General features: G+C 40.4%; 1 protein-coding gene across 6 annotated transcripts in view; it reads right to left on the bottom strand.

Moving 5' to 3' along the window:
• drp2 (dystrophin related protein 2) overlaps positions 1–8,852 on the bottom strand; it is a 60,746-nt gene extending 51,894 nt beyond the window's left edge. For all 6 annotated transcript variants that reach the window (XM_072664291.1, XM_072664292.1, XM_072664293.1 and 3 more), the window contains exon 1: positions 8,715–8,852. In XM_072664291.1, coding sequence (XP_072520392.1) covers positions 8,715–8,761 — 47 coding nt within the window. In that variant the 5' untranslated portion in view covers positions 8,762–8,852. The remainder of the gene's footprint in view (positions 1–8,714) is intronic.
• Between the last annotated feature and the right edge of the window lie 17,362 nt (positions 8,853–26,214).

Here is a 26,214-nt window from a genome sequence, read left to right as displayed (position 1 = left end):
GGTGAATAATAGAAATGTGAACAAGGCTAGAATTTCCGTTATCCACAACATTTCATCGGGCTGAATCAATGAACTAACCAACAGAAACTGGATTTCCCCCAGGGTCTTAAAAACGCATCTGCCAATAAAGCCAATAAGCAATGGTTTATTTGTGTCTTAAAAAAACTGTTCTAAAAAAAAACAAAAAAAATAATGCCAACAAATCAAAATCAATTCCACAAACTGATTGAATTCCCAACAAATTGCTTTTTGTGGGCCTCCTTTTCTACCACTGCTGTGGGTGTGGCTAAGGACACTCATCTGCATCCAATTAGCACAAATTACCATCAGGCCTGTATGCAAAAAATCTGCTCAGTGCAAATGGGAGGCTCTTCGCTTTTGAAAGCACAACAAGCCATTCCAAACTGTCAACAAAACACATCTCGGCCAAACGCAGGCTTTGCCAGTGGCGTGCTGTTGCCACCCCAGGGATCAGCTAGTGATGTATATTTGAATTTAGTGCAGCTGTGGAGCAATGACTGAACTAGGTCTAGGAGCCAGCAGGAAATGAGCCTTTCAATTCAGCTCTGCTTTTCCTTACAGTCTACCTCACCTCCTTAACCTACATTCTCTTCACAAACAAAAACATGCATGCACACACACACACAGACCTGTTGCTCATGAGCACATTTGAACAGAAATTCATTTTACACAAACAGGCATACCTGTATGTATCACAAATCACATGGAGATGTGTATGTACACATAACAGACATTTGCAACCCTTTCCCTATGTGTGAAAGACAAACATAGGGAAATGTTTAAATGTGCAGTCCCTACACAGCTGGGACTAATGAAGAGAAACCCAGCATGGAGCTGACAGGTTTCCAAATGGAAGTTTTCAAAGGTAGAAGCCACATGGTACGTGGGGGGGATTAGAGGAGAAGCTGGTCTCAGGTGGAATAGAAAAGGGCCTTGAAAGGCTAACCAGGCCTGGCAGGGGAGCACAAGCTGTATTTTCTCTGTGGCAGGAGGAAGGGAGTTGGGATAAGATTGGGTAGTACTGCATTCTGAGCTTTGTGCTTAGTTTTCGCTCTGCAAGTTAGGCTGATCAAGACCCTACCCAATACTGAGTCATGTTATACTAGGTATAAAAAGTTGAAAACCTTTGTCTTTTTTATCTATTGAAACATAGGGACATTTGATCTTCATTCAAAATATATTAGAGGTAATATAACGAAACACATAAAACTGAAGAAAAGTCTTTTAAAAATCATTTGTAAAATGTAATTAATAGAAATGCAAACGTTAGGACAAACTATGCCCTAATTGGTGGTATTTCCCCCCTTGGCTGAAAAAACTATAATGATCTACCAGTCTCTGAATTCAACTGGGAAAATGTTTTTCCCACTCCTCCATGCAGAATTCTTTTAGCTGTGTGACATGGTCTCACATTTTTTTCAAGCGCCCTCTGACACAATAAAGAACCTCTAGTGGATTCTATGTCGAAAAGCTCTCCTGGCCCTACTGCAGAAAAGCAGCCCATACCATGACATTTCCACCTCCATGCTTCTTAGTTGATATGGGTTCTTCTGCTCAAATGCTGTACCTGGTTTATGTCAAATGTCCTCTAAATAATTCAGCTTTGGATTCATTTGTCCAAATCACATTGTTCCAGATGTCCTGGTGTTGGTCTAGGTGTCTTGTTCTGATGTTTTTTGACAGCAATGGTTTCCTCCTTGCACATCTCCCATGAAAACAAACATCTGTGGTCTCTTTCTGATGGTAGATGTTGTATTTCAGCCTGTGGCAAGAGCTACCTGTGGATCCTGTGATGATATTTTAGGATTGTTTAGCATTTAGTGGTCTGCTGTTGGACATAACTTGATAGGATGACCTGACCTGGCCATGTGGGCATTTGTTGCACTTTTTTGTGTACAATCAAATGGCTGATTTCTAAGACTTAGAGACCAAGATTTGGATGTCCAAGTGTACCCTGAAAGAGGTCATTTATAAGCATAATACAGGTAAAGCTTAACACATGTTCTTATTCTTTGCAACCATTTTAACCATTTAAACATGTTAACTTCAGGAAATGCACTTTAGTTGATAATTTTACCTTCATCTTTTTCCTAATTAGGGTAGTGGTGGGTTGCACACATTCACACCTTGGGGAGTGGGGGAAAACTGGTGTGCATGGAGGAAAAACACAGATACAGGTAAAACATGTGACTAGCATATAGCTAGTCAAAACACTGTCAATGCACATAAAGTGGGTTCAGAAAGTACACTGTGTGCAGAATTATTAGGCAAATTTTGTATTTGATCACATCATCCTTTTTATACATGTTGTCCTACTCCAAGCTCTATAGGATTGAAAGCCAACTACCAATCAAGTAAATCAGGTGATGTGCATCTCTGTAATGAGAAGGGGTGTGGTCTAATGAAATTATTAGGCAACTTCCTTTCCTTTGGCAAAATGGGTCAGAAAAGAGATTTGATGGACTCTGAAAAGTCAAAAAATTGTGAGATGTCTTGCAGAGGGATGCAGCAGTCTTGAAATTGCCAAACATTTAAAGCGTGATCACCGAACAATCAAGTGTTTCATGGCAAATAGCCAACAGGGTCGCAAGAAACGTGTGGAGAAAAAAAGGTGCAAAATAACTGCCCATGAATTGAGGAAAATCAAGCGTGAAGCTGCCAAGATGCCATTTGCCACCAGTTTTACCATATTTCAGAGCTGCAATGTTACTGGAGTATCAAAAAGCACAAGGTGTTTGATACTCCCTGACAAGGTAAGGAAGGCTGAAAAACGACCACCTTTGAACAAGAACCATAAGATAAAATGTCAAGACTGGGCCAAGAAATATCTTAAGACTGATTTTTCTAAGGTTTTATGGACTGATAAAATGCGAGTGACTCTTGATGGGCCAGATGGATGGGCCCAAGGCTGGATCAGTAAAGGGCAGAGAGCTCCACTCAGACGCCAGCAAGGTGGAGGTGGGGTACTGGTATGGGCTGGTATCATCAAAGATGAACTTTTGGGACCTTTTCGGGTTGAGGATGGAGTGAAGCTCAATTCCCAGACCTACTGCCAGTTTCTGAAAGACACCTTCAAGCAGTGGTACAGAAAGAAGTCGGTATCGTTCAAGAAAAACATGATTTTCATGCAGGACAATGCTTCATTACATGCATCCAAATACTCCACAGCGTGGCTGGCCAGTAAGGGTCTAAAAGAAGAAAAAATGATGACATGGCCCCATTGTTCACCTGATCTAAACCCCATAGAGAACCTGTGGTCCCTCATAAATGTGAGATCTACAGGGATGGAAAACGGTACACCTCTCTGAACAGTGTCTGGGAGACTGTGGTGTCTGCTGTACGCAATGTTGATCGTAAACAGATCAAGCAACTGACAGAATCTATGGATGGAAGGCTTTTGAGTGTCATCATAAAGAAAGGTGGCTATATTGGTCACTGATTTGTTTTTGGTTTTGTTTTTGAATGTCAGAAATGTTTATTTCTGAATTGTGTTCTATTGGTTTACCTGGTGAAAATAAACAAGTGAAATGGGTATATATTTGTTTAAGTTGCCTAATAATTCTGCACAGTAATGATTACATGCACAAACAAATATTCTCCTAAGATAAAAAAAAAAACACTCCAACTTCCAAAAATATTAAGCTTTGATATGAGTCTTTTGGGTTGATTGAAAACATGGTTGTTCAATAATAAAAAGAATCCTCTCAAATACCACTTGCCTAATAATTCTGCACACACTGTATTTACAACCCCCTCCAACTTGCTGCACACTTTGTGGTGGAGTCCACTGCCTTGTGCCTGTGTTCTTGTTCTAGTTAAACACTTCCATGCACCTTAACCTCCTAAAAACAAGCCTTACTGTCAGAAGTTGTGGAAAGTGTCTATGTAGGTGATTCTATGACAGTAGCACAGTGCACACAAAAAGGCAAAAAGTCCTAATTGGCTACCAGTCTACCATTCATTAGGGTTGTCCGCTAATTTGATTATCTACAATTGCAGCATAATTACATGCATAATGCAGCTTAATGACAAATTAAATAAATAAACAAATACATTCAGGCAACTGTAAACAAACCCATCCAATTTAATTGGTCCTGTATCTCAAGAAGAATTCTGAGTAAAAGTTCATATCAATATGGTTCTCACCAAAAGCTGCAATCAAGGTGCATAAAGAGTGTGTTTTTTTTAGACTGGCTGCAGAAGCTCTTAATCAGCCAAGCAAATAAATTAGCAGACGTAACTAGTTATGTGATATTAAGTGAATATTAGTGTCTTATGTCTTAGACTCATCTTAAAATATTTTTCTTCCTCATCAAACTACACACAACCTGAAAGCAGAAGTCAGATTTTGTACTGTATTGTAAATTTCTTAAAAATAGTAAGAGTGTATAGGTGTTCAGCACCTTCATTTAGTACTTGGTTGGCAGCAGTGAAGTCAAGTCTGTTTGGAAACGATCGTACAAGCTTGGCACACCTTTCTTTTGGTTTTTTTTCTGATTCTTCTTGGCAGATTCATTCAAGTTGGTGCGTAGCCATTATCTGATCTCTCTCCAGAGATGCTCTGTTGTGTTCAGTTCTGGACTCTGGCTGGGCCACTCAAGGACTTTCAGTTTTCCCAAAGCCACAGCTGATTTTTTTTGCGTCATTTTTTGCGATTCTTGTTGTTTTAAAATGTAAACCTTTACACCTGCCTGAGATCCTGCACATTCAAATGCTCTATATTTTTCCTCACCCATCTTTCCCTCTGTCCTGACAAGTCTCCCAGTTCCTGTCACAGAAAAACATTCCCACAGCATGATGCTGCCACCACTGCGTTTGACTGACACACACAGTTGGGAACTGTGACCAAATAGCTTTGTTTTAACAGACCAGAGCATGTTTTCTTTTCATGTGTCTTTTGGCAAACACCCAGTGGGGGCTGTCATGTGTCTTTGAGTACGAAATGGCTCCTGTTTGGCCACTTTACCATAAAGGCCAATTGGTGGAGTGCTGCACAGATGGTTGTCCTTCTTTAAGGCTCACCGATCTCCACAAAGGAACAATTATTCATAGTGATTTCATCCCTAATCCTGTTCGGCTGGGCAGACAGATCTTGGAAGACTGTTGGTGGTTCCCAACTTCTTGATGAAGGCTACCATGGGGTCTCTCAATGCTGCAGAAATTTGCTTGTATCCTTTCCCAGATTTAAAACAATCCTGTCTCGCAGGTCTATGAACAATTGCCTTGAACTAATGAATTGCTTTTCACTCTGATATACACCAACTGTGAGGCCTTATTTAAGTACACAAGTGGACTCAAGGTGCAGAAGCATCTCAAGGATCATTGATAAGGATTCAGAGCAATAGAGCTCTCTATGTAAATTAATTTAAATAAAAAAATATTAATATAAATATTAATGATCTAAGAACCTGTGTGAATCAATTTGAGGATAGTCTGAAGCATAACAAAATGTAAGAAATAAGAAAAGCTGTACTGTAAGGTCAACAAAACCATGTGTGTAAACTTCACATAACTCCTGGTTTAAAACACTAGGAATTGCCACAAAGGTAGATGTAAACACATTCAAATTGACATTTGTGTTGCATTTCCACATTTTCTTCACTAAATTCAACACATTTCTAACTTTAAAAGCCCTAACGTCCATGCAGCCATGTCTTGCAAAGTCTCTCCCAGTCTCAACACCACCTCCTCAGACATTGTGTTAGACAGGCCCTTTTACATAAACACATGAGACAGGTCTTTTTATGTAGACGCACGCCCAGAGCATCCCACACCACCAAGCTGTGTGCTGGCACAACATGATTATCTCCTTTCAAAGAGAGGCGGCAACAGTCAGTGCGGCTGTATCAGCGGCATGGGGTCTCCGAGAAGCAGAGTTTGATCCACACCGCGCCAGCTGATGGATATGCTTTAATTTCTCTCCCTGCTGCCGAGCAGACATTCGCTAAATAATTCATGCACTTATAAATCCCAGTTGATTTGTTCCTTCATTAGAGTGTCTGCAAAGTTGGGTTTGTTTGCCAGCCCTGGCAAACACAACATTCCGCTACTCACTAACGCAAGCATCCCTGATGTCACACGAATACAGACCTCTGCCGTTAATAAGCCTTCATCTGTAGTTCTCCAGAATGACGCAAGTGACGCAGTCTGACACCGAGTCTGAGACCTTGTTTCAGGTTCACGAGTGCTTAGTAAATGCACTATTAAAGTGTTGTCAGTCTCTTAATGACTTCTGAAGCTCAGGTTTGCTTTTTAGGTGCTGAGGAGATAAAAAAAAAAACATGTCCTGATCCTAAACTTGACTAATTAAAACCAACATGAGATGGTAATGAGTCTCACAGCAGCTCACAGAATCCTCAGCAGGCGTCCATTTGGAACGTCCATTAAAAGTTGTGGCAGAAAAGTAAACGCACTCTCAAACTCTTGCAGTTTTATTGAAGCTTTTTTATGTCAGGTCACTGACAAAAGCCACCTGCCTGAAAGACTCCTGTTGTGCTTCATTTCCTAATCATAACTGGTCAAAGGCCCTGGTTTGAAAACATCATAAAAGCCTTTCTTCTGAACTTTTAAAAAAACAAGCGACACTGACCCTCCGCAAAGTGCCTTGAAGTTTCAATGTAATCAGCAATATTTCCGTTCTTTCAGACATGCGCACACACACACACACACACACACACAAACCAAGACTCCTAAGAGATTCTGTTCTAATCGCTGACCCCTGAGTGCTGGATTAGATAATAGTAATTATCATACCATTACAGTCCAATCAAGCTTTGCAAACCCTGTGCAGCATGAGGCCTGACCATGGCATTAGTGTAGACAGAGGAGACAGGGTTAAAGTGCTCAAAAGGTTACTGCACTCAAAGACCATTTGTGCTATTATGTGCATGCAGAAGATAATGGAACAGGACAGACCCAGAACAAATCTGGCTAACAAGGCAGTCCTGGTGATACTACAATTGTCACAATATCAGTTTTGATACCAAGTATATGATATGATTATGACAATACTAAATACACTCATCATTGTGTCCAGAAAACCACTGAATGGCATCCTAGACAGTGATTAAGCTTAGACTTGGTCTAATTTGCAGTGTCAATGGTGAACCATTGGAAGGAGTTATTATATGTATTATTATTTTATTTATTTGCCTTGGAAATATCTTGAAAACTGGCTCCAAATGTTTATCGGATTAAACACAGACAGAATATTCAAATTCCAACTCCGGGTTACCAGCACTAAAAAATATTGAACTCTAAATTACGCTATTATACGCGTCTAATAAAAATGTACGAACGTCAATATCGAGATACAGTATACAGAGACACTTGGTGTTCTTTAATGCACATACAGGACAGAAGAGCTCCCAGTGGGCGAGTGGAAAATGTTCCAGGCTATCATCACCCCCTCGCAGCTGTATCATGTGGGACGTGTGAAAAGTCCTGAAACATCTCCAACATGGCTCCTTCACCACCACAACACATTCCCAGCAAGCCTCTGTCCTCCCATCTAACTCCCAGGACACATTCCAGCCAGACCACAACACATCTTACTGCAGGGCCAGAGGACACCAACAATGTGTGATTGTCTGATGATTATGACAAAAGCTCTGTTCATGCTCTGTTCCCTCCCTGAAAGCATTTATGACTTTTTGCCACCACTGCCACACTGTCTGAGAAAATGTTTTTGCTCCCAAAATTTAAAGTAAATTATTCATGGAGAATTGCTCCAGAACAAAATATGTGATCAAGCTGAAGCTTTGGAGATTGTACATCAAACAAATGAAACTTCGACTCCAACGCAGTCAACACTGTTAAAAACAAGACTCAAAAGGAGTTTCATTAGTTTCATTGCTATAAAAAAGGAAATCCTCATTGGTTTCCTAGACCAAATCAGCCACACAATATTCCAAATGCATTGTGGTAAAGAGATGCTGACAAAACCAGTCCACCAGGGCCAATACAGCTGTCTGTCAAAAATCTGGTCAGCCCAAACAAGAAGCCCAGGAGACTAGATTGATATTCTCAGAAGAGTGGAAACCACTTAGCAGTCTGTACACGCCCATTAAACCTGATAGTTCTATCCTATCAAGCTGCCTTTGGGGCTGAATGATGTCAGCATGCTGACTAGATCCACACCACTGTATGGCATTTCACGATGATCCTATTATTACAAGCTTCAGGCAGAGGAAGGGGAGTTGGGGTATGGGGTGGGGGGGTGGGGGGTGGTTGTCTGAACCGATTGCACATTGTTAAATATATCCCTGGAGAAGCATTGGGGTCAAGACAGTAATTAAAGGGCTAAGCGCATAAATAAACCCCAATGCAGCACAGCCATACAAATGACATGCTAAACAGCTGCGTCTGCTTACATGGCTAGCACTGCATTGACTTTCACACAAGGTGCTCTAGGGAATATAATAGATTCAGCTAAAACTCTGGTAATAAACACACTTGATAAGCTTTGACGGTAAACGGATCAATTATGATGAGTGGCGGTTATTATGGGATTGTCCAGTGGGTCAGCGTTTCGAGTTTAAGGCCCTTAAAGGCTTGTATGTGGGCCCTCCCTCACATAATTACATAACAATCTAATAGGATCATAGTGGTTTAATAACTGATATGATTAATAACTGAACTGAACTGCCTAGTCAAACTAAGGGGTTAGGGAAAGAACAGTGAATAAGTGGCACCTGATGTTGTGGGATTTGCGCTTGATCTCGTTCCAGCACAGGTTCATGTCGTGGTCAGGGTGCTTAGCGTTCTGCCCCCTGCACTCGGTGGGAACCTCCTGCCCCTCAGGATCCACCGTCGACTGGCAGGGCACACAGTGGCATCTCGGCCACGAGGGCCGCCCCGCAGCTGCAACACACACACGCAAATACACAAACAAAGGATTATTTAGGAGCCTCCACACACAAATGTAAGAATCAAAGTGAACATCACAAAGCCACAATCACAAAAACACAATTTACATTCACAAACGCAAGTACTGTAACTTAAAACACGCAATCATTCAGTTCTAATGTCAGTAATGTCTGCAAGCGACAGGAAGTGCTCCTTGTCACAGCTAGTCTCTACTGGGAGAGGCAGGGACAGAGTGTAAATGTGTGTTAGGGGAAGTGGGTGCCTCTGCTATTACAGAGAGAGAATCAAGGATTCCGAGCACGTCCACAGCGCAGGGACACAGACACAATCAGCCCAGTGCGGGGCCTCGTGATGAGGGAGCTTTCCCCGGGTTGTGACACTCTTTATGAGTGGTCACCACTGCTGTCAAAGCGCCCATGCGCTCGTCCCTTCATCCCCCATCAAATCCATCACCCCGTCTGCAGGGTTACTTCATTTTCAGTAGCCCAAAAGCTCCCTCGAGAGCCTCCATGCGCTTGCCCCAGTGCCCCCCGCCACCCCCTCGCCCAGTAAGAACAGCATAATCTCAGGCCGACCTCTGCATGGAGCGATAAACACATACAGCTTCTGCTCTCTCCGTCTGTGTGCCCGCTGACACTTTGCCAAAACAAATTGCAGTCCGGGATGTGTCTCTCTGCGAGGAACTTTGTTGCCGTAGCAATGCTGAAGGCGGGGGGCTCGCTCCCCAGAGAGGAGACGAGCCACGGGCTGCCAGAGCCTCCTTACCTCTCCACAGCCCCTCACACTAACACATTTCCATTCCTCACACACCTACTGTTTATTCAGTGTGATTTTTCAATCTCCTATGAATCAGCAATCACTCTCACTCTCGCTGCTATCTCTCCCTCACTCGCTCACGCTTCCTCCCAGCATTATCCACTGTCTCCCTGATGAATCCCGGCTGTTCACGGTTCATCAGATAGCTGGATAGGCCTTCAGATAATGTTAATACTCAGAAAAACAAGGCGGGGTGTATCTCGAAATGCTGAAGCTTATTAAAAATACAGGCTCAAAACAGTGAAGCACCTCTACCCGCAGATTTCATCTCTCCATGCTATTATGACCTGGCGCTCTCATCCTCACGATTCAGTGACTTGCTGGGTTTGATGAAAATTGTGCTGAATCGACTCAAAAGAAAAACAACAACAATAAGAGTGGCGGAAATGAGCCTCTGGCAAGGACTTTGAACAAGGCAGCTTTCCAGCAATAAGATCAGAGTGCCAGAACTCTGCACCATTTCCTCCTGCCTAGACAGCACACTGAATGGCATGGCAACAGCCATAGCATGCCACCCACACCACACACAGAAATAAGCCTGCTCTTTCCAGATCCTCTACACCATGGTTTGAAACAGGCTGGACATTTGAGGGTATTAATCTCAGACCTCACACCAGTGTGATTTCAATAGGTTTCTCTCATTAAGATTTTTATATTCAGCAGTTCTGAAAAACTGAAACCAATCATATTGAAATTCAAATACAAATATAATATTGTAGCCAAACAAAAAGCATTGCATTAAAGTGTAACCAGCTCAACATCAATAAAAAAAAAAATCTGTTTATCAATGCATCATATTCTCCCCGGTCTCTTATGAATGTCTCTGCTCTTTGCATTTGCACTGCTGGTGATCAAAACTACACACCTGGGAGCATTCCATTAAATTAAATTAAATTACATTACACTACCAGTAAACACCTGTCATGTTAATAGTATCTTCACACAGCAAGCCAATTGTTATTGAAACAAGTAAAAGCTATAGAGTAGGGTTGTTAAATATTGATATATCAATGCATTACAACATGTTTTGCAATGCTGCATTGATTCTGAACAACACTATTGATTTTTATGTAAAAGTTAACATGCAAATTTACATCATTTACATCACATTTAAATCATACACATGCTCCGACAAAAAAAATTCACACTGTTTTCAATTTCCAGAGGTAGATTTTATCTGCTCAATATCATTTCCTTTACTCCAATCTTCCATACACAGAGGACATTATTAATATCATGACATGTTGGACCTTTGATTTTTGGAGAAGTCTGGTGAGAATTCCTGATTTTTTTAAAATATCATAAAATATATTGCAGATAAACAAAATATCGCAAGTGTCAGCTTTTTCCAATATTGTGCAGATGCTAGTCCTGCTGCTCCACAGCTCAGTGCTTGGGGAGCTTTATAAGGGTATATGAGTTCATGTTTATCAGTTTAAGAGAGTTCTTTTCTATTACTAATGTTTGTGCATTTGCACATCTGTGTCAGCAATGGGTGCAACTTAAAGTAGCTGAATGCATTCATTAGAAGGGGTGTCCACAAACATTTGGACACATAGTGTACTTCTGTTCAAACTATTGAGCTCTTTAACATATCAAATATTAAATATCAGAACAATAATGGCCTCAAAATCCAAAGTTATAATGAACCCCCTCATTATTCTAATTAATTAGCATTGATTCCAACATTCCAAAACTGATGCAGCTCAATAAATACCATAAATATTCACTGAATCTGACCCACAAGTAGACCAAAGCTAGATAGATATATTTGAATATTCAATTAGGTAGTCCAAACTGAAAGGTACACTCCCCTTAGAACCAGGATGTCACAGTGTTCATAGTACTTCTGTTTTTTTGCTGATTTGCCCTGAGTTCTGTGTGAAGTAGAGGCAAGTCATGCAAGGGCACTGGGACAAGACCAATCAATCAAACACTTAAATTTAGCTCAGGTCAGAACAGACACAACTGTGAACAAAAATAAAAAAAAAACATCTTCAAAGATTTCAAGGCTTGTCATATTTCTCCTTCCTACACGCTGACCACAGAGGAGCAAGGCAGCTTTTAAGTATTTAGCCTAGCTGTCAAAATCTCACCTCAGAGTTTTTTCATCTCGCTACGATAAAACACGCTACTCTGAACAGACTTACGACAGCAGCCAGATCCCACTGGCTTTGCAGATAAAATATCAGGTGATCAAAGTCCTACAGGGACACGGACAGAATGTGCAACTTTCAGTAACCTGAGAGCACCCTGAAGATTATCTTGTTCCAACAACAGTCTCCAGTGAAAAATATGTTCTGTAATCTCAGTGAATCCACGTAGCAAGGAAAGCCCTTACCTTAGTGTGGAGACACACAAGAAACTCTTCCAGTGTGACTTCACCTCGAGCTGACTGAAGCTTTTCACTCTTTATATAGACAGATATTCCCTGATCTTCTCTGAATGGGTGAGCAAGCCTGACTTACACTGTCTGGGTGTTCTGCTCTAAGGGCAGAGCTGAAATACTGCAGAGTTTCATTTCAAAGATGCCATTGTCCCTTTCATTCCATATCACACCACCTTAGCCCATCCACCCACCAGGCCAGAAATGCCATGTACACAACCCAGCAGGCAGCCGCTGGCCGCCAGCCTGACTACAGTGAGCCTATGCAGGGCACTGCCTGCCTCTGGCCAGTGCACAGTTACCCTGCTGAGCTGGATAAGCCCTACGACACGCTTCAAGGGTTTCCCCTTAATAATGCAGAGACTGGTAATAACGGAATAGGGAGACAAAACAACAGGTTTTGGTGAAAAGACGTTAAGCAAAGTAATGAGAGACTCGTCTTACATTTAATAAAATATATGTTCTTGCTGATATGCAAATAGACAGAAAAGGTATGGACACACAATCTTTAAAATTGCAAGCTTGCTATTAACGGCTACTCAAGAACTACTGATTTAGAAGCGGATTATCGGATCTGATTAGAGCTGTCCAGAATGATCTTACTACTTAAGTAATCACTCATATTTTGGTGTTCAATCTCTATAGTATTTTAGTGTTTTTCTTAAGGCATAGAAATTGTAGCCTAAAATATACTAAATAACATCAGCAAAGCCATTAGATTAGGGGGGTAAAATATTCAGACTGTAATTTCAATTCTAAAATCTTATTGGCTGAGTCATGTTTAAAGATGTTGTACACTAAATTTAATCCATTCAGATTTGTACTTCAGTTCCACATTAATGTAATGCTTTATTGGTTATGTCTAAAGGCCAATTCACACCAACAGACGAAAGAAACGGATGCAATTATTAACCTAGTGCAACCTTCCCACCAAGTCTGCAAGACGCATTTGTTGCCTTCTGTGCTCCATACATTTCTCTCAAATTGGCTCTAATACATTTCTGCTCCCTTTCCACTTTTTCTCACTTTAAATTAGAGAGCAGGCTCTAACTGAAAACTTTACACATAGCCCATCAGTTTCAGACTCTGTGTGAAAGACATAATTCATTTACTCATGTTCATTTTCAAAACCTGACGTGTTTTTTTTTTTTTTTTGTCTGTAAAAATCAATCTTGGTGTGAATAGACCTCGGATTTACTTCATTTGTGATAATGTAACACATTTTATTTGAATGGAAATGATGTACACAATACATAGTGTAAATTCATCACAGTTTTCTTTTATTTCTAATGTTAATGACTCAAAACAGGCACATCTATGACTGCCTCGCAACTAGTGGACTCACTAGAGCCACTGTGCTGTTAATAGCACGCTGCTTGAACAGATCACTGAATGTATTGACAGGTGAAATAAAAACTGGCTTTTGTTTAAACTGAGGAACAGATGGGTTGTTTCCTTAACTACTGCAAATGTGTTGATCAGCTTGGCTGAATGATGGTTCATAGGGTGAAATGCTCCCCTATTAATACTCAGTTGTATTACATCTCAGGCTGCATCTCAGAAGGCTCTGTATTCCCTATAGTGCACTTTGTGAGTTATGAAAATTTGGCTGCTACACCAAAATACAAACACTATATGCCAAGCAGGGAACTGTACACATATGTCTAAGTCTCAAATGGCTTTTTGTTATACTTATTATAGCACTGTTTGGGTGCAGGAGCAGTTTTTAAAGGCCTACATAGAGCACTGCATTGGGAGTAGAGAGTTTTTAAGATTTAGCCCCAGTGTGAGAAAATGGACGAACAACACTGTTAGTCTGACAATACTACACCACTTTGAATCGCATAGTGACACCAATCATCATTGCTAAACAAAAACGTCTCATGAGGTGAAGGCCTCTCCATGCAATGCTGCCATATAAAAATATTATCATAATTATATTGGAACAATGACAAAAAAGTTACTTACCAGAATTATTATTATTTGTGCATTGTCAGTATTAAAAAAAAGAATATGCTACAAGATACCATGAGTTATAGGGGTTTCATCATAATCAAAAGTCTAAAAACATACCCACGATAAAAGCACAGTGAATGCACAGCCTCTCGTGACTAATTGTTTTAATCTGGCCAGCCGAATCATTTTAGAATTCATGTTTTTCACTTTTTTGTGTTTAGCACAGCTGAGATGCTAACTTAAGGATTACCCGCAATACCCACAGCATTATATTGTGCCACATTGGGGTTTACTATAAACTGTATTAGTGGGTACAGTGCAGATGCGTGTCAGCTTCTCTCTGCCAAATGAATGAATGAATTTCACTCACACAAAAATATGCCTACAGAACACTAGCGTAACTGTGGCTTAATACTTGAGCACTTGGTCACTTTATGTTCTTCACTGGGTGAAATGTAATAAATGTCATGCCATGTGAAGATAAGAGCAGAGCCTAGTTAATGCTGTAGAGTCAAAACACACAACACTGACTGAAACATTTTCATGAACTGACACTCTTCATTAAAACATTATAGCATGGCTTTTACGCATAGGCCATAGGACTCTCACAGTTTGCTCCAATCTCTCACTATCAAATTACACTTGCCCTTTCTTATGCATTTTAAACATCTCCTCGAACCAGATTTCACTGCTTAAACACACTCTGGAATGGCAACAGCGACCTTCTGAAGGAGTAGCAGAGCAAACGGTATGACAAAAACATTAAAGCCAGGAGTGGCATATTGTGTGTGTGACCCTATAAATCCTCTTCTCTCCCCTTCACTCTTATTTTATGTAAGGGGGGAGTGGTCTGATAATTACTGATATCAAGATGACGTGATTTAAAAGTTTAAGGGTCCAGCGGTTAGATGTGACATTTTCGTTTGTTCGTTTTTTTGGGGTTTTTTTTGCTAGTTATAGCGTGGATCATGCTGTGGACCTGCGGACACACCTGTGGACACACCCGCCTTGTGCAGACTTTTACTTGTAGCCTTCTGTCTTCTGAGCATCATATGTAAATGTTTCCCCCTAATTTCTCATTTGTATTTTTTTTGGATAGAAATCAGTATGAACGCAAAACAAATCAGGATTAAAATGTAAAAAATATATCCTGCTTGGTCTGGACCAAGAGAACCGACCTACAAGCCTAAAAACACACCTCCCCTTCCTAGCAATTCCAGCGCATGGTCCACATTGCTCATAGAATATCTGATTTATTCATGTCCTTAAAATATTGTATTATGAACTAACACATTCTTTTGCTTGTTTTACAGTGAAGTTACTTAACTTCACTGGCCACACCCCTAACTACCACCACTATAAGACCCTCCTTTACCCAATGACATGTGACGTGTAAATATATGCATAAAAACAAGACAGAAAAGGACTGGCATTTTGATGGACCAAAGACAAGTGTCTAGCACAGTTGTTTCAGTCACTCAGCTGACAGAACAGAGATGCTCAAATTTGAATTAGTGTTTCAGTTCACACTGATTAAAACTGGAGCGTATCTGTTCTGTCAGATGAGTGACAAATGTATCTAATGTTAATTGTTTTTTTAGGATGATTTGTACAAAAGAAGGAATATTCAAACACTTCGTAAATACAGTACCATTCAAACGTTTGGACATTTTTGATGAAAATTTCTGTTCCTATGAATAGTAAAGTACATGATTAACTAATCCTGAAAGGTAAAGAGGACACATTAAAAACAAGATCAGTGTATTATTGTTGTTTTGTATAATTTCATAGTGAAAATATGGACAGCAGCAAAAGTTGCAAATGTTTGGTGGAGGTCAAGTTGTGATCTACAAGATCAACAGAACTTTCAGAGGAAACTGCTTCCAGTATTGCAAGGAAATCAATTCAGAACCTTTCCTGCATGCTCAACACAAAACTCAGCAGCAGACATTTTTGAAGAAACATCTTGCTGATGCATTTTTTGGAAATAAGTCCTGTGGAGGTAAACTAGAACATTCTGGTCATAATAAGCAAAGGTATGTTTGGAAAAAAGGGTGCAGAATTTGAAGGTTTGCCATGGCCCTCACTGCCCCCAAACTAAACATCACTTAAAAAATTGTGGATATACCTCAAAAGAGCAGTGCATGCAGGACAGCCCAGTAATCTCCTAAAAAACTAGAATACTTCTGAAGGAAAGAATGGGCAAAAATCCCACAAACAATAATAAAAAGACTCTTGGTTGGCTATAAAAAGTGTTTACAAGCTGTAATCCTTGCCAAAGGGGGTGCTCTGACCATGTATAGTGGTCTTTTGCTTTTGCTTTGGGCCCTTTTCCTTTTTTGTTATTTTGAGACTCTGAAATAATTAAAAGCAAACTTGCTTAAAATATTAATTAAGTATTTTTAAAGATCAAACCATCTTTTACTTGCGTTACTTGCGTTTTAACTTTTGCATGCCACTGTATCAGCAAGTATTTGAAATCTGTAAAGAACTGCTTACATCCAGCCTCTGAAATTTGCTAATTGTAATTATTATATATTATATATAGTATATATTCATATCATATAAGCCTAGCTGATCACACACCTATGTCTGAAGGAAACACTTCTGTAGCCCTTCCCAATGTTCTGGCCACAACTGAATTTGTTGAAATCTAAACCATGTTCAAGCTAAACTAATCTAAGCAATCTAACACTCTTTTACTTTTCATTTGTGCAGGTAACTACAGTTGTAAGAGTACACATACACCAATTATGGACATGAACGTCATGCCAATTTTGGGCTTTCAGTGATTGCTGTAAACTGTTCTTTTTCTGGGACAGAATAAGTGTGCAACATGCACCTTTCACAGAAAAAAAGAACATTTTAACGTTTTAATTTTAAGGGGTTTCTGAAATCAACACTGAATTCAAAATTATATGTACAGGGTTACATGTCCCACTTGTGTGGCACTTTGACCAGGGATCTTTGGAAGCCATTAAAAGCCTGTGGCAGAATTCTAGCTGGATATTTGACTATATGTTTTGGCAGAATTGGTTTAATTTAATTTGTTAGTTTTCTGGCTTGGACCTGACTTTAAAGCACAGGCCGCATATTTGAGGTCAGGACTTTGGAAAAAAGGCAATTCCAAAAACTTAATGTTAGCCTGCTTTTCTTCATTCAGCAACCACCTGTTTGTCTGGGGTCACTGTCCTGTTTAAACACCCAGGTTTAAACCATCTAGGCGATGGTTTGAGCTTATGCTGTAGACAGTGACACTGGTGTTCCAGCAGCTTCCAGTTCATGGCAGTCCTGTGCCTTGTTGGTTTCTTGAGTTGTTCTTCTACTGTTGTAAATCTACTATCATCCTCTTCAGATCTGCACTGAGCTTCCATTGGACCATATGTTTGCAATGAGTGATGTCGAACAACTTGACTGAACTTTCAGTGCCACTTAATTAATAATGTAAGTGGGTTCATGTATATTTTTGACCCTTTGCTGATTCTAGAACCCACCTCACCCCAAAAAATGAAAACCTGTGAACTAAATTCTTGTTTTGGTTTTCTTTTAAAGATATATGTTGTACACTCATGCTGCCCCAGAAAGAGACATAACTCTCACCACAACTGTAGACTTGTCTCTGCCTTTCTTTACTGAACAGGAAGGCAATGGCATAAAGGCACTGCTGTGTTGATGGGTGAAGTTTGGCAAAAAGAAAAACTGACTGATAATTTCACTTATTTACTCAAATGCAAACACAGCTTGTTGCTGTTGTTGGTGTTGAGTCAACACAGTTTTTGTTGTGCTACACAAGCGCAAAAACTGCCTGAAACAACACATTTGTTTGATGACAGTAAACTTATGGTGCATGGAAGCAAACAAAATGTGTCAACTTAAGCTTGTTTTTCCTTGTTTGGGAGCATTCTGTGAATTAGGTTTGTATATGCCCCTTTTGTTCACAAGACTACAAACACACTGAAACAGACTGAAGATTTAAATAACAGACTTGATGGTGACAGACAAAATATGAAATAATAATAAGCAAAACTTTGCACAGGCTTTGATGTCAGCTAACACACAGGTGTTTCACTTTCTGGCTTTAAACAAAGCCTGCTGTTGAATCACAGTTGTTTTTCTTAAGGTTAATTTTGTGAATTTAGTCATGATGGCCTGTCTAGCTCCGTTAGTGCCTCTTTGCTAGTGCCTCTTTAGTGATTAATGCTTGGTGCCAAAATAACCCCAAAATCTCAAATCAATGCCACAGATTCAAATGAAAAAAGTACAGTTTGGTGAAATACAGCAAATAAATGAACTATGTAAAACTACATAGGTTTACTCCAGACACAGTGGATGATGACAATCAAAATATTTATGAGGGACATTATTGTCTGTGTCATCTGAGTACAATGTACAATGTGTGTAATATGTAATTTGCCACTAAACGGAGTGTCTAGACATCCCCCAATATATACTCAGAAGGGCTCAAATGTAGAACAAAGCAAACTCCCCCTTAAAAAACTGTTAATTTTCATTTGATTGGACTGAGCATCTTAGCAAACACCACAACTGCCATTGAGACAAAGTTTCTGAGAGGGATTTCAGAGCACATTAACACAAAATGACTTTGAAAGAGACTCTGCCAGTCCCAGCCAATTTTGAATAAGACTCGGCTAATAAGCAGATAGGAGATAGTAAACAGATTGAGGAAAGATAATCAGGAGACTGTAAAAGAATTAAGTCATAAAATCAGCGCATCCCTGAAGTTTGTACCAAGCAGTGAAACTGCTTGTATATCTGGAATGAATGCATTTTTTCATCTTGCCATCAATTTTGACCGGTTTACATTAGAGAGCACATTGTTGTTTGTTAAGTCAGTGTAGCTTTTTGTTGTTCTTGAGCTAAACCAGGACCCAACAAACCATATTTGAAGCACTGTCAGTGTTCAGAATGGTAGTCAACTTTGATACAGTGATTTCTTCCATGAAAGAATCTTTGGTATGGATGCATGTTTGCGTGCTGTCCAGTTTTCTGATGACATCTGAGGTCTTTGACAGATAATAACAGAGTTTGCCCTCCAAAAAATGATAAGAGCTGACGTTTTGGGTAGACATTTGGGTGGATGTTATAAATTAGATCATCTTCTTTGGATATAGTGCCCCACAACACTGCCAGTTGGCTATGCTCTAAAACGTTTATGGTCAGTGTCCACTGCATTAGCCTACTTCAGACTGCATTCACTTTGAATACAAAACAACCATAGACCATTTGATATGAAAAGTGACTGGAAAGTCTAACACAATGGCGGAACACACAAACTCTTAAAAGTGGGTGTGGTGCAATAAGGTGAATTACAGCGCACCTCCTATTATTAACAGATGAACCAGCTACAAAAACAAAGCCTACTCATCCACTGATGTAGATTGCTTATTATGAACTGGAGCACTTTGTCCCACCACAGCAATACAAATTATAAATCATGAAGAAGAGAATGAAGAACTGAATCATGATTGGAACATGCAAATTGTTGCAAAGAAAAGTAGTAGTCTTTTTGTAATGTCTTTTGTTTGGATAAACAAAACAGGGATCAATTGTGATTTGGGGTGAACTCCTCCTTTTAATATATTGTTTAATCAGTTGAGTGTGTGTGTATTCATTAAGGGATGCTGCTGACACAAAAACAACGAAATCCACACTGGATTCTTACAGGGACATTTATCATCAGAATCACAGAATGCATTTTATTTGCATAGGAGTGAGGATTATGAACCACTATTGAAGCTTGTAAATGAGAGAAAAGTTGAATATGGAAACTCTTTATGCAGACAGTAAAACACAGACATATTCCTTGTATTAGGGAATTTTCACACTTGTCCGTTTTTGCTTAGGATTATCTTTTTTTTTGCTTTTCATATTTTTTCTTGAAAACATACATCATGGCATTTCACTGTGCAGGAACACCTAAAGTCACATTTTGAAGACAAAATTAACCAACCACGGTGCCCCACACACTTATCACACACAGCAGACCACACTAGAGTCTGCTTGAAGCGAAGCCCAGACCACAGATTTCAGGAGGACCAAAGATCGGTTCTCTGGACCGCTTTCAGACTTGAAAAGAACTTTCACACTTGACAAAATTTACCGAATTCTCAAAAGCAAGCACTCCTGTGTCTGGAAAAACACAATTACAGCTATTTCATGAGAACAAAAATATTGGAAGTCAAATATAGGTCACTGGCTATATATATATAGGCTATTGCTGATAAGCAAAGGCTGCAGATTAAGATGTTAAAACATTAAATAAGTGAGCTTAACAAAAGATTTGACCCAAGATTTAAAGGGGGTCTCAAGAGGATCAGTGAGATCCATTTCCCATCTCAGGTGGCTGGAGTTCAAAGAGGTCTTTCATTAGAACAGCACGTCTAGTCTCGAGACTACAGGACATGGTTCTGTCTGAAAACAGAAAAAAAAAGACTTCCCACAGTCTGAAGTCCAAAAGCTCTCCACACAGCCACATCTGGCAGATCAGCTAACACCAAGGCAACGCCATTCTGCCTTCTGCCATCCTGTTTGTAAAGCGAGCAGGATGAGCATGCACAGTTCCAAGACAAAGCTCATACAGCCCCAAGACTCAAATCTCTTTAATTCAAAGGAGCACCCAAACAGTTTGCCCTCCACAGACATGCTATTATCACTTCAATGACAAGCCATAATTTTCTGTACACAAACATGCCACACATGCACTTATTTACTGAGGCAGTGCCCTTTTTTTCCACCCTGAAGAAAGGCATTTGAAATTAGACCCCCATTAGTACTGGTAGTTATTATGTCTGACTCAAGTTACCTCAGTGCAATGATGGCCCATTATTCCAGCACTCGCTTGGTTGGTGCTCCCATCCCGCGCATCAGATGAACAACTGCCCATGCATTATTCATATCTGTGTGCTGAGTGGGCCGTTAGTGCTGGCGGGCCAGTGGCAGAACCTTACCAGGATGTTCAGTAGAAAGATGGGAGGGGGAGGGGCTATACTCTCTGGGTCACACTCCACAGATGCTACACTTACCTTGAAAAATACTACACAAGACTAAAGTCCCACTTGTCTGAGTTTTGTATAAAGTATTTGGAGCTGAAAGGTACCAATAAAAACACTTTCAAATGGCTCTCTCTCAGAGAGAGGCATGCAAAGAAAAATGGCAGAGGAAATGAAAGCTTCTGGTCTGGTGTTTCAAATGTCAGAAATCTATACATGCACATGATTTGAAAAGAGGAACCCAGGTTTGCCGTCCATGTCCTGAATCCATACTGACAATCAGTCTCAAGCAGACAAATAAGGAGGGAAAAGAGTTCTGCACTAGACAGAAATGCAATTCAATCGTGAGTAAAGGATGGCAATCCATGTCAAGAGCTATCCAAAATAATCAATCTGCAGTTATATAGTAGCTCACGCAAAGTGTGGCTGTGTTACGTGACACTAACTGAGTTGCAATGAACATTATGAATGATTATTTGACATGGCATGGGTAACAGTAATCACTCACATGGCTTCTGTTACTCTTCAAAACCTGTGTCCGTGCAACTACTAGCTAAATCGGGCGCAAACTAGCAATGTTAGCACAATCTCTTGGAGTTGTTTGTATAATCTGAATATTTTAGTTGCGAAAGTAGGGCAGATGGTTGTGCAGATTGCTCATATGGTTCACAGACTAACTGGACACCATGCACACTTTTTTAAACCAATCATTTAATAAGTGTTAAACCGTCAGTCTGACAACAATTACAAATGTTTAACTACTCTGAATCAGGAGAGAGACGCTGATTAGCCTTAGCTTGGTTAGCATGAAAGCACACTTATGAACGTCTAGACAAGAAAGACACAGATCGAGTGACTGCTGTGGATAGGACAGAGAGCTAAACTAGCTTTTGCTTAGCTAGCTCAGCTACAAATCCACTGAGTATCAGACAGCCCAGTGCAGCTGCTGTCAACTAACTGCTAAGCTACCAACACAAGTGGTGATTATGTCTTATGTCTTAGAGGGCGAAGTCCAACGGCTGGTGCTGGTGTAAGCAGAAAGGCGAAATGCAGCAGGTCAGATTCAACTTGCCGACTAGCTAGGTTTAGATCAGGTAGAGCTAAATACCCCAGTACAGACTATGTTCCAGGTAACTGAGGCTCAAATCACACATTTAGAAAATAAAGCCTTATATTTGAGAGCACAAAGTCAAATGAATGGTCTGAGACTGGTTCATTCAAGTGAACTTAGCACACCGCTAAACTCACTGCTTGTTTTTTCTCAACCTGTTTTCATAGCGTGACATCACCAGTCATTGAGCTCCCACAGCACCCCCAGCTTGTGACTCTCTTAAATGCATATGGGAGAATGACCTTTTTGGCCGTAAACTAGACAGACACAGAACAGAAATCGGGTAAATTTGATATTTTGAAATATTATCCTTATTTTGAGATACATTTTTAAATGCTGCGTTATACGGTAATACCACTTATACCGACCAACCTTAACGATGCATCGAAACATCATTAACAAACGTCAATAAGCATTGTAAAGGAGAGACAATGTATTCTGGAAGATCAATTATCTGATGCAACTCCATTGTTTGAACATAAATGTTTGCAAAGCTATAGCACCAATGAATAACCCTCTCCATCATGTTAATGTCAAGCGCTAGCCTCATTAGTAGATTATAAAACGTCTGGAAATATTACAGCAAATAGTTGGTTGAGAGTATGGTTATACCCCTAGTCTCAGATGCAGTCTGGGCACAATAATTATTCTTAATCGCTAGGGGCTGAAAAGGAGATGCCTACATTTGGCTTTGAGCAAAGAAAGTCAGACACCAGTTAAGTTATTTGTAACTTTATGTTTGCATCATTGCTTTACAAGAAAGAGAGAGAGAGAGAGAGAGAGATGGGTGGGGTGGGGAGTAAGGGGAGCTTCTTCTATTGCAGATGAAAGCAGGGAAAAAAACTGTCAGACTACAGATTTCAGCATAAAATGAATGGCAAAAGGTCGATGCATTCCTCAGATCAAGCACATATTGGACTAATGAACGGAGCAGTGTGGCCTTCTTACTGTCAGCCTGCAGAGATCTGAGCTGTAGCAGCCTCTAATAAGGTTAAACAGAAGTGGCAATACATGAAGAATCCTCAAGAAATGAGTCCAAGCCACGCACAACCGACGGCAGCAGGGGGACAGTCTGAGACACATCAATCTATCTTAAGGGTAATTCTAAATCTCATTTAACACCTTAAATCATAAGAGATTTGCGGAACGTCTTTGTCCAAGCTGCTGAAGTGCACATATGAATATAGACAGAGATTTTTGTTATGCAGTGGAAGAATTCGGTATAAAAGGTGATAAAAGTGAGAATAAACTGGATTAGACTGTGCCATTCAATGAGTAGGCAGATGGGATTTACTTATAAGTGGCTAATCTATCCTCTGTTGAATGAAGAAGTAAAGGTTATGCAGCTGAACTCAGTTTAGCTCCGCCTATTTATATTGCAGTTCTCGGGAGTGTTTCAGCTCTGACAGCTTTTTGAATGAGACACAATCCAAGATAGCCAGTCTTAAAGGCAGTCTTCAAGGCACAGTAACAGAAACAACTTTAGCGTTGGGAGCATGAACTGGAACATGCCATATGTAGACCTGAAAGAAACAGGAAAATACTGTAAAAAAGATAGGATATGGACCCTTCAGCTTACTAATGCCTTTATTTAAGATGCGGACTAATTGAATGGTGGTTGTTTTTTCTTTTAATCAGATTTTTCACTCATTTTCTTCCCAATTACCCATACATAGCCCCCCCACCCCCCTACGCAAGCGAAGCCCCCGACACTAGTGGCAATCAAGACTTCCATTTTCTAAACTACCAGCAATGCAACATCACTGGGCAACCAATGTGCCTACATAGAAGCACCGCATACCCAACTTCGACGCCCCAGTCCGCAGTCGCCAGTGACGGTCAGCACCACAGCGAAGCAATGGACCATGTTTAAATGAAAATTGCTAAATAAAATAATCTGATGATTTTTGTATGCAGAAAAAGTTTTTTCCCCCAATATGTTACATTAAGCAAATAAATAGAAATGGGCATCTAAAATCAGCAGAAAAATGCATGTTTCCTGTCGAGGATTTGTTCGCTTATTTTCACATTTAGCAATTCAACAAAATGTCATTTGAATAGGTGTTTTCAGACATTTACATACAATTGCATATGCATGTATCCAGTATAGGTTGTAATATGACAGTTTTAAACTGTCTCATTCCCAGCTGATTTATGTTTTAATAAGCTTGTGAAGACAGCATACATACTGTATAATACCACAGCCTTTTAATGTTCAGAATGAGAGTTTTAATTGAGCCTCATTGGGTTCTTCTTGCCCACAAACCACAGTTTGCTTTAATGGACGTCCTCTCGTTTTTGTTAGAGTTCTCTTTTTTTGCTAATTTCATCAAAGCAAATTTGTGCATGATGTTTAAATGTAATTAAAAGAGATTTATACATGGACACTAAACACACTCCTCCACAGCTGCTATGTGGAGAGAAATCTGATTAAAATGGCTCTCCTGCCGCCTGCCACTGATCTGTAAAGCGAAAACACTTGGTCCAGCAAATAGCTAATTTACCAACCATTAATTGGAAGCGCGGCTAATCAACACTCTATTGTGCAATGCCTGGGTCGAGGCATGATGTCCTGTTCTCCATGTCTACATTGCAAAGCAAAGCTCAACAGCCCATGGAGCGGCAGAAATGGAACGGCACACACCATCTCGCAGTAGTGTGAATATTTGGAGGAAAGGGTCCCCGGGGATCTGCGCTTTCACAAGAGCGTTTGTGGGACACGTGGCTGATGGCTGTCGGCTCACGCGCAGTGCGTTATTCTTGCCAGGGGGAATAATGGGGAGAGGCGAGGTGGTGCGGCTCGCGCTCTTGACCTGGGCTCGTTTGAGAGTCGAGAATCTCATTAAAAGTGAGAGAAAAGCCTTCTGACAGGCTCCCGCGTGACATCTCGCTCTCTGGCACCCTGTCCACCCTGTCAGTCGTGTCACTTCCTGTTTGCCGAATGAGCCAGTGAGGTTCTGAGAGACGGGAGTCTGCTTGACAGATTGTTGTTAAATAAAAAGCCAGTCATAAATTATTAACCCCCCCCACGGAATATTTGTACAGTCCACCCACCCACGCGGGCGCAACAGTGGTGGTTCCATCTGGGTCTAACAGCTTTTTTAAACTATTTCAACTCGCTTGAACCTAGAGGGGTAAGAACTGATATTGATCACGGCTGACAACACTCATTTCTAAGCGCAAACAAGCAATATATTACCTAGGAAATTCATTGTTTTTTCAGACGTTGAGTGGCAGAACCAGATCTTATATCTGGAAATGAACAAGAGATTAGGCCAAGGTAGGGCTTTGGATGTAAAATATTAAGGAAGAAGAAAACATCAGGTGAAATAGCTATTAACCTGTAATCCACATGAGGCAGCAAACTTTTAATGAGTTATGCTGATGTGATCATGCAAGCCAATGCTCAGGCTAACTCACTTTTCCTCAGCTGATGTTTCTTCCAGCCGAAAACTGCAGGCCCAATCACCAAGCGAACTGATTAAGACATTTCCATAAAGTTGAGGTAAACAACAATTAAGCAAGCAACATGCACATGGAGAATGTGAATGCTTATTTGTTGCAGATTAAAAGACAAATTCAGACAGCTAACGAAAGCAAGAGCATGACGAGAAGAGAGAGGGATTGACGCTCTATCATCTTCTGTCACTTCAGTAACACCATCCAAAGCTAGCTTCAGGCTTGAAGAGTCATGCCAGAACCCTGCAGAGGGCTGATGCATCACACCTCTTAGGATGACTTTTGAAACACCAGAAAACACAAATCAAATTGAGATGGATCTCTTAAAAGCCTGTTCCACAACCTCTCTTAAAAGCAATCCTAATCTGTTAAAAGCAGTCATGCAATGCAGGCCACTCATGGGAGGAAATCCCAGCTCAGCCTCTGCTTTTTAAAAAAAGGATGCTGGAGCTCCACATTATTCCCAAGATTTTACAGAAAGAAACAAAGCATCATCAAGCACAAACGTGACACCTTAAAAAAGAAAAAATGCCTTTGATATACAATCCAAATATGGTTTTCAGAGGTGGTCATCACATGGGAAACAC

The sequence above is a fragment of the Salminus brasiliensis genome, chromosome 19, assembly GCF_030463535.1.
Source record: "Salminus brasiliensis chromosome 19, fSalBra1.hap2, whole genome shotgun sequence".
In the NCBI taxonomy this organism is placed as follows: Eukaryota; Metazoa; Chordata; class Actinopteri; order Characiformes; family Bryconidae; genus Salminus; species Salminus brasiliensis.
Note: the sequence above shows the minus strand (reverse complement) of the source record. Positions and strands in the feature narration are given on the sequence as shown.